The sequence below is a fragment of the Entamoeba nuttalli genome (genome assembly GCF_000257125.1).
Source record: "Entamoeba nuttalli P19 unplaced genomic scaffold asmbl_9268, whole genome shotgun sequence".
Classification (NCBI taxonomy): domain Eukaryota; phylum Evosea; order Mastigamoebida; family Endamoebidae; genus Entamoeba; species Entamoeba nuttalli.
In genome coordinates, this window is record NW_008579548.1 from 8,297 (window position 1) to 17,936 (window position 9,640).

Genomic DNA, 9,640 nt, shown 5'->3' on the forward strand with positions numbered 1-9,640 from the left:
CTTACTGAAGATGGATTATTTAGAAAACCACCTGACCAATACCAACTTGAAGAATTAATAAAGAAATTAAATGATTCTGATTTTAGAAATGAATTAAAATTAACAGAATATCCAGTTGGAACTATTTGTGGATTATTAAAAAGTTTATTAATGGAAATGAATCCAAGATTTATTAATGGAGAATCTTATAAACTCTTTTCTGATATATCAAAAAAGAAAGGAATTAATGAACAAAGAAAACAAATCAAATTTTTTATTGAATCATTAAACAATGAACATAGAAATACTTTATCTAGATATTTATTTTTAATGAATATTATTGCTGTTAATCAAAGACTAAATAGAATGGGAGAATCAAATCTCTCAACTGCCATTTGTCAATGCTTTTTACCACCAAAACAATCAGTTGATTTTGCATCAGTAGAAAATGATTCTTTTGAATGTTTAATTAGTAATTATGATTTATTTATTCCTTCTAAACTTGAACATCCAATACAAACACCATCCCTATTTAGTCTTATTAAAAAACAAACCAAAACAAATAACACTGTTATAATAAGTTGTTTCAATGAAATCAAAAATGTTATGTGGTTATTAGAATGTGATGGAACATTAACAGAAGTTAATGTTAACACATTACAATCATCAGTCATTAAATTAAATCTTCCATTCAATACTATAAAACAAATAGAATCATATGATAAATATAATATCATTGCATCTAATACCTCTTTATTAACAATTGATGTAGAAACTAAAAAAATCATTCAAATGATTAAAAGAAAAGAAATAAATTGTTTAATGATTCTTAATAATAATATTATCATTGGAGAACAAAATGGAATGATTGAATTGTTTGAAATCCCAACATTAAAAAAGAAAGGAGAATTATTTGTTATACCAAAAAAACTTGACGCATCACAAAAAATACCATCAATTATTCAAATTACTGGGAACGAAGAAGCTATTTATGTATTGTATGAAAATAATTGTGAAATTGGATTTGTTTCTATGACAAATGGTTCATTAATACAAACTATTAAATTATATAATCAATCAAAAATTACTTGTTTTAGTTATATAGAAGAAAATCAAACTCTATGGGTTGCAAATAATGATGGTGATATTAAAATATTTAATGGAGAGAATGGAATAATAATAGAAGAATATAAATATCCATTAACTTATGGAAGTGTTGTTTTTATTGCTTCAATACCAAAATATATAATTGTTGTATTTAATTCATCACAAATTCTATTATTTAATTTAGATACTATTTCATTAGTTTGTTCAATATCAAATAAGTATTTTATTACTTCTAAATGGGCAAAATTAGTTAAAAGAAATTATTATGAAAAAATTTATTGGAACTTGTGGTTAGAAAAAGATGGTAATGGAGATATTGGAATTATAGACATTGGTCCATTTAATGACTTTTCAATTACTGATGAAAGATTAATAAAAATCGAATATAAATTTCATAACAATTATATTGAACATTCACCAATAGGTCATTCTTTTAATATTGTATCAATTGATACAAATAAAAAATGTTGTGTTTGTCAAAAAAATATTGAACAAACTTGTTGTCAATGTATTAATTGTAATCAATATCTTCATCAAAATTGTATTAGTACTTTTATTGAAACTAGATGCAAAGGACATTTCAAGATTATACATGAAATAATCAATCGTTCAAAATAATTGAATGTGTTATATTTATTTTTCTTTTTTATTCCAGTATATTTTTTATATCATCATTAAATAACTCTGTTCAAATTCTCTTTAAATCTTCTTTATTTTTGATCCAATGTTATTTCTTTATCACTCCAAATATATTAACAAATTATTAATAAACTTATGACTATTGAAATTCATTTAAAACATCCATCAATTTTCTTATTTACTCTAATATTATTATACAATGACTTTAAAAAAATAATCTTTCATTTGAAATTAAAAAAATTTATATTATGAATTTTAAGATAATGGCTGTATTTAAGTTAGTTTGGTTCGTCTCAAACTTTTTTTAAAACAAATACACTCTTGACTTATTCATTGAGTTTATATTAAAATTGTTAATATACACTTCTTTTTGACTCATCATTTATTAAAAAATTGATTCCTTCTTCTTTACATTCTTTACTAATTCACCTAACAAAAATAAATCCATTTCATTATTTTTCACTCCTTTTGTCCTACTACCAATTTTAATTTTACAAGAAATATATTATTATGTTTCTTATTTGTAATTAAACACCAAATACTTATTTTTAAATTTCCTTTATATTCGATTAAATAAATTTATTATGTCATATAAAACATACTTCTTTCTTTTTCCTTCTCCCTAAAAAAATCATTCTACCCGTTTGTATTGTTCGAATAATCCACCAAAATAATCTTCTTAATAAAAAAAAAGTATTGTTTTGATGAGTCTCAAAAGTAACTAGTGGCACTCTTGCACTTAAACTTTATGAGCTGTACTTAGATTGATCTTTTTCATTGATGACACTCTCATAAACTTTCTCATAAAAACTAATAAAGATAAAATAATAGAATCTTCTATTGAAAAACATACATAATTTATCTTTTAAAATAAAAGAATTAATTACTAAAAAAAAGAGTCACAAATGATGAGTTTAAAAAAAATTAAAAAAAAACTCCGAAAAGAATAATTCGAATCAAAGAGAAATTCTACATTTAAATCCATTTTAAAACAGAAAGGAGAAAATTCTTTCCTGAAAACTCCGCCGGAATAAAAAGATTCGACTTATCTCAATCTACCAATTCAATGAATATGTCACTATCCCATCCACAAGCAATAATGCAGCCAATAGCAAAAGCACAAATATCAATTGATTCCACTTCTACTTCGTTTGCTGATGAGATTATGATTATTGACGATTATATGCAACGCGAAGATTGTTCATATCCCCAACGAACTATTAATCCTATTCCATTTGAAAGAACTGCTTGTTTACCTTTTGGAGATGATTATGTCTCTTCTGCTTCACAATCTCAAACTTCTTCTCTAGCAGAAGGGTTGTATTGGTTAAACAAATTTTGTTAAATAAAAGCAATGGTACATACCTCATCCACAATTCCTTAATTTTTATTTCTTTTGATATTTGTTTTATAAATCATAAATAATAAAATTAATAAAAATATAAAAAGTGCTCAATTATTGCTTATCATTGATTATTGGACTTCCTATTGGAGCCTCATCATTAATAACAACAGTAGAAGTAAAAGAGAAAACATTTTGTTTAGAATATTTATTATAAAAATATGATAATACAATATAGTTTAAGATAATCATTATAGAACATACTAATTCAGATATTGCAAAAACAAGATATGAAGTACTTTGACATGTAAATGATTTTAAGGGTTGTCCATATGTTATATTTGGTATAATTTCTGTACAGAATTTCTGTGTTCGTGTCCAGTTAACAATGTCATAAATACCACATGCTCCGAGAAAGCCACAATATATTGAAGAAATAAATAGTTGTTTATTTGTATTGTAATGAAACACAATAGTATACATATAACAAAATGCAATGAATCCTGAATTTAATAACCAACCGAAACACAATACAAATACTTGGTAATGAATATAAGGAGAACACCAAAAAGAATAACTTTCATTTTCTGTTTCTAGAGTTAATGAGAATGGTGTATAATGTTTATACGGATCAGACTGACATGTCCCTTCAGGATGTTGTATATTATTTTCGTGAAGAGAGAGCTAATAAAATAAATGGTTGTTGAAACATTTAAAAAATATTTACAAACAGTTGTATTATTGATTAAGTCTTTATCTAAAGCAAATGTAAATTGAAAAAAGAATATATATAAAGAAATAATCAATGCAATACAAGTTGTTATACTAACCATTTTACATAATAATGTATGGTGAACTTCACGTAATTCAAATCCAATCATTATAAAGTAATTTAATTAGTTTTGAAGAAGAGTATGAAAAAAATGAAAAACCTCCTTCTAATCTACCCTTTAGTAGGTTTTTTCCTTTTTTTTTGGAACCAATTATTTTTGACTTTTTTATTTAGAAAATAACCCAAATCAAAACAATAATCAAAATTACATGTAGTTGTGGGTTGTTGAATAACTCCCATAATAATTATACCAAAATATGGGTTGTTTTTGTTTAATGACATCTAATGGTAGTACTTTCGATTGTGGATTAAATAGCTCATTACTAAAACTAAATAAAATTTCTTCTTCATAATCAAGGAAAGAATAAAAATTCATCACTCGATTCCCAAAAGAATTAAATTCATTCCAACAATTAAAACGGAAGTTACAAAAATAACAAGAGTATAACTGAAAGAGTAATTCTTTTAAGAAAACTTCATTAAATTCAAATTCACTTGGAAATAATGAGTATAGTTGATAAACACTATCGATAAACTGTAAAAATATAGGTGAAGTTTCAGAAATACTTTGTGATCCATTTAAGTGTCTACATCTATCACTAAACTTATGACCACTTAAACTCCATTCTTTTTCTATTATTGTTTCAAATCCCTTAAAAGTACGATAATAAGGATCCATTATAATCATTGTTAATGATGTTAATTGACTTGTTCTATCCCAACCATCTGAACAATGAACAAGAACACTATTACCATTAATAATACTAGTACAAAGTTCACAAACACCTTTAATAATTTTTTTAATATGTTTTAACCATACATTTTTATTTTCTTCATTTAAAGGTGATTCGATTATAGTAAATAACCCATCTTCAGCATCTCTCATTTTATGGATATTATCAATATTTAGAAATGTTATTGTAGCATTACCATAATTCTTCATATTTTCACTTCCCATTCCTTTTACTCTATTTACATTAGCATTTAACTTTGGTCGTGCATCATAAATTTTGATTGAATGTGTTCGGCTCATCATAGCATATTCAGTTAACATTTGTTCATCAATTTTACTTCGAGAAGAAGTAATACCTGTTGCAGGTTGACTACTTCTAACTAATAATCCATTCCCTTCAGATATCCAAGAAACAATAGGAATTCTTCCTTTGCTCCTAAATTGTACACATTGTTGTAACTCTTCTTCATTAAATATTGAAGGTATAACAACACAAGGAGGATATGTTGGACAAAGTTGTTGATTCCATACTTTTAATGCAGAGTATTTTTCAATATTAAGTCTTGTAAAATCTTCTCTAATCAATTTCATTCTATCTTCTATTGATCCACCCATAGAGAATAATTCTATCTGTGCATTCTTTTCTATTAGACATAATAATGTTTCTTGTAATTTTAATGCTTGAGCTTCATCCGTGAAATAACCAATATAGAAATAATTAAAGTATTTTGTGATAATCAATAGAGTGTAAAATTTTTTTATTGACTCTAGTTCAATGCACCTTACTTTAATTTTTTTAATAGATGGAACTGGAACATGAAACGTACCAGAACAATGTTCAGAAGTTCTAAGAAGATCTTTTGACTTGTCTATTTCTAACAATTGTTTTTGTTGTTTAAATATAAAACGAGCTGTAGTTACAATAACTGTACCAAAGATTGGTTGTACACTACTCTTTGTTTGATTAAAATGAAGATGAATTGTTTCAGGAATGATACTTATGATATTTTCTCCTGGAAATAATGAATATTCTATATTACATTTGTTTTCATTTTGAGAAGAAGACATTCTGTTAATAGCAAGAAGGATATGACTTTTTTCTTTACCATCTAAATTTCTTGAATATCCATGTAAATTTGGGATTTTTGAATCTTCTTTTAAAGCAAAAATAACACTTCCATGTAATTCATTGATATCAATTGTTTCATTAACAAGACCTGATTCTGAAAAGAATCCAATTTCACCAATAACATTTTCTAATGTTGATATTTCTGCACCAAATAATACTAAACTTAATACATGTTTTAGTTGACCAATTTTCATTATAATATGTCGTTCATTTAATGTCTGAATAAGTCCAGTGATATTGATTGTAGCCATTAATCTTAATTGGTCTTTTAATATTTTCTTTTGTAATGAATTTGTTTCATTGTTATATGATGTTAATAATAAGATACCATTTGTTTCTTTTGAAGTTATATTCTTCTTTGGTGTTCTAGTTGATTTAGGAGATGAACGAGGAGAATTTACAAGTGCTAATAATCCTTTTGGACAAATCATTGTTTTGATTGTACTTTTATTAATTGCATGAACCCATTTATTAGCTTCATCTACCATTGAAACATAAAAAACATATGATTGTGTAGATGTCTGAACTATAAAAGCACCATTTGACTGTTGAGATAATTGAACTAAAATAGGAGGTAGTTGTATGGCTATATAAGGGATACTAACAGGGTTATTAGTGATATACACATAAAGATATAGTAATTGAGATGTACATAACATTAAAGTTGCATCAATCATCAAATCTTCTGGATCATTATTTCTGTGGAATAAAACTTTTCCTTTTTTAGTAAATTTAAGTGAATTTAAAGGAGGAAGAAAGTCCTTTTTTAATAACTTTTGTTTCTTTAACTCTTTCATAAATTCTGGATTTTCTAATAATTTTTCAATACATTTATTAAAAATTAAAAGATATCTCTTAGTATAAAATAAAGGCTCAGTATTTTTCAACCATTCAATGTCTTTATCCATCGATAAAGATTCAATCCCTTTTATACACTAAAAAAATGTTAGTATTAACATATGCAATATTAATTTTTTTTATGGAATAAAAAACTACAAAAAACAAACAGAACAGAGAATAGTTATTAATTGTTCAGAAGTTCTATATAAAGTGTAACTTCCATTAGAAGACTCTACAACAACATGAAAAACAACTACTGACCAATACTCTTCTAAAACAGTTGTAAATTTAACTAATTTAAAAGAAAGATGAGGTGCTTGTTTCACAATAGATGTCATAAAACACATATTTTCAGTTCAAATTTTTTTTTTGAAAGAAAAAACAAAAAATAAAGATATAAAGAGATTAACTTGATGAAATTGAATCTATATACTTTACTAATATTGTTGTAGGTGGTAAATTTGTTAACTCTCTTTGTATAATTTGTAATGGACATAACTCTGGAGAAAGAGAATTTAATTGGTATTGTAATGACTTAGAAATAAAAGAATTAGCAAGAGAAGATGAATAATTCATAAGGAACAAAGAGACAAAAACTTCTTTGTAAGTAGTAAATTGTTCGAAAGGTTTATTTGGGAATTCGTTATCAAAACATTGAAAAGAGCCTCTACAATGTTGTGGTAATAAGATTATAGTTTTAATAAGACGTTCTTTTTCTATTTGGTCTGTTAGTGGATAAATAGTTACAAATTGCTAAGAAGAATGAATGAGAAGTTTTATCAATAATTTTATGTTTAAAATAACAAACAGTAAATAATGATGAGATCATTCTATCATCTAATGAGTCTAAACAAAAAACATCATAACAATCGAATCTTAATTCTTTCCATTCACTCACAACAATTTCAATTAAAATTAATTTAATTGTGTCATTACTAACTTTTCTAAATATTAAATAATGTAACATATACTTATATAACAAAATTGCTTCTTTAACTACTTGATCACAATGATCTAAAATAGCACCAACAACAAAATGATAAAGTGTAATTGCTAATTTTTCATCATTTACATTTTCAATATTGTTTTTTATTAATTGCATTGTTTTAACTTTATAAGCCCAATTATTTCCAACCATAATTCTTTCAATAACACCACACCATTTTCCATGTTCAGTACCAACATATTGATCAAATAATTCTTTTGTCCATTTTTCCTTTCCGTTTTTTTCTAACCACTGGACTGAACTCATAATTGTGTTTTTTTTATTTTTGAGTTACTTCAATGAGTAACCATCCAAATTTTAATAATTTCAAGAAGACTCATTTAAAAGACCTTCAGCCTGGTGTTCGTGAAGGTTGGTTAAAGAAAAAGGGGTATGACTTCCATACATGGAAAAAAAGATATTTTATTATCAAAAATGAATTTATTTATTATTTTAGTAATGCTAATCCAACTTCTACTCCAAAAGGAGTTATTGAGTTAAATTCAAAGTCTCAAGCTAAAATAATTGATGACACATTCATGAATATTGTTATTTGTAGTGTTCATAGAAATCAAGAAATTATTGCTGACACTCCTGACATGGGTGCTGCTTGGGTTGATTCAATTAACAGTCATATAAAAACTCTTCAGAAAGTTGAAGAACAGAGAAAGAAAGAAGCAGAACTTGTTTCAACTCCTTTTTGTGGTAAGTCATGGCCTGAAGTTAAGAATGAAATTAATGTTTGTAAACATTTAAATGAAAGACAAGTTCCACCAACAGACTTAATTCAAATCATGAATAATATTGGAAAAGATACTTGTGAGAGATATTTTTATAATATTCTTTTAGAATGTATTACTACTTGGAATGATGATGAAATTGCTAACTTTGTTTGGAATTATTTCTGTAGACATCTTGTTAGGCAAGAAGAAGTTCAAATACAAGATAAAATGAAAAGAAGAAAGTCTATTATGAAAACTGAATCTGGAACTATGTACAAATTACTTTCTGACCTTAATATTATTTTTGGTGGAACTCAAGGTGCCGTTCTAACTGCTTTTGGAGGTGAAAGTGAAAATAGTGATGACATTATAATGGTGCTTGGAAGAAACACACAAGCTGGAGTAAGACTTGCTGCTATCTATAACTATATCATTGAAAATAATAAAATTTCATTTAACGAAGTTATTCGAACAATTTTAGATGCAATGGAACGATGGAGAATGAGGACTGAAGAACCAATGTTTAGGGCATTTGTGACTGGTATTACTGGAAATTGGAATCCTGCTAAAGTTGCATCTCTTATTTCTTTTCTTTCTTCTTTTACAAAAGAACATGACTCATTTCCTTTATTTGAAGAGCCATGGGAAGAACTTCCTCCACATGCTCTTTCCTTTATCTTAGCGTTTGTTTTTAATTTTTTTATTAACCAGTTTATTTAAGTAGAGACTCATTACTCAACACTTAGATATGCTAATCATTGGAATACAGAAGAAAAGAAAGAGTTTATTACAATAGGAAATATGCTTTGGGGATGGAAAATAGAAACATATAATAAATTAACAAACCAAATATGAATAGAAATTATTTTCTTTCTTTTCTACTATTTTTCAAAAAAAAATACATTTACAAGATACAACCACAGAAAATATAAAAAATAATAATAACAAAACATATTCAATTAGTTTAGTTCATGAACCAAATCAGTTGATTTGGAGTTAAATAATAATTATACTTAAAAATTTTTTTTAATCAGAACTTATCTCAATTAAGTTTTATATTTATTGTTTTTTCTTCATTGTTTATTTTATTTCTTTTTGTATTATTTCTTTCCTGTATTTTATTTATTCATTGATATTTTTATTTCTTATTCTACTGTTTTTGAATGTTTATCAATTAATATAACTACTACAACATTGTATTCTTTGTGGGTTTTGATATTTCTTTGTAAAATCAATTTAAATAAGAATTTCTATCATTTTAATATCTTCTTCATTCATTCTTTTCTTTCTATTATATCATATACTCATAAAAACAATACAAAAACATATGAA

The 9,640-nt window shown here is 25.5% G+C and overlaps 6 protein-coding genes across 6 annotated transcripts in view; 3 read left to right on the plus strand and 3 right to left on the minus strand.

The window, feature by feature from the left end:
* The window catches only part of ENU1_196870 (RhoGAP domain containing protein), a gene marked incomplete at both ends in the record, with an annotated part of 3,276 nt that extends 1,572 nt beyond the window's left edge, over positions 1–1,704 (plus strand). The window contains one exon of the mRNA XM_008861989.1: positions 1–1,704. This exon is cut by the window's left edge and continues 1,572 nt beyond it. Within this exon, the coding sequence (XP_008860211.1) occupies positions 1–1,704 (1,704 nt within the window).
* Positions 1,705–2,797: 1,093 nt separating this feature from the next.
* On the plus strand, positions 2,798–3,070 carry ENU1_196880 (hypothetical protein; the record flags this gene model as incomplete). Its single annotated transcript, XM_008861990.1, has 1 exon — positions 2,798–3,070. The coding sequence occupies one exon, from the start codon at positions 2,798–2,800 to the stop codon at positions 3,068–3,070; it is 273 nt and encodes a 90-aa protein (XP_008860212.1).
* Positions 3,071–3,181: 111 nt separating this feature from the next.
* Positions 3,182–3,550, minus strand: ENU1_196890 (hypothetical protein; the record flags this gene model as incomplete). The annotated part of the gene is made up of 1 exon (XM_008861991.1): positions 3,182–3,550. The coding sequence occupies one exon, from the start codon at positions 3,548–3,550 to the stop codon at positions 3,182–3,184; it is 369 nt and encodes a 122-aa protein (XP_008860213.1).
* Positions 3,551–4,104: 554 nt separating this feature from the next.
* On the minus strand, positions 4,105–6,939 carry ENU1_196900 (myotubularin, putative; the record flags this gene model as incomplete). The annotated part of the gene is made up of 2 exons (XM_008861992.1): positions 4,105–6,696; positions 6,769–6,939. 2 exons carry the CDS (start codon positions 6,937–6,939, stop codon positions 4,105–4,107), a joined length of 2,763 nt encoding a protein of 920 aa, XP_008860214.1.
* A 359-nt stretch (positions 6,940–7,298) lies between these two features.
* On the minus strand, positions 7,299–7,853 carry ENU1_196910 (hypothetical protein; the record flags this gene model as incomplete). Its single annotated transcript, XM_008861993.1, has 1 exon — positions 7,299–7,853. One exon carries the CDS (start codon positions 7,851–7,853, stop codon positions 7,299–7,301), a length of 555 nt encoding a protein of 184 aa, XP_008860215.1.
* A 32-nt stretch (positions 7,854–7,885) lies between these two features.
* On the plus strand, positions 7,886–9,163 carry ENU1_196920 (pleckstrin (PH) domain containing family protein; the record flags this gene model as incomplete). Its single annotated transcript, XM_008861994.1, has 2 exons — positions 7,886–8,991; positions 9,055–9,163. 2 exons carry the CDS (start codon positions 7,886–7,888, stop codon positions 9,161–9,163), a joined length of 1,215 nt encoding a protein of 404 aa, XP_008860216.1.
* Positions 9,164–9,640: the final 477 nt, after the last annotated feature.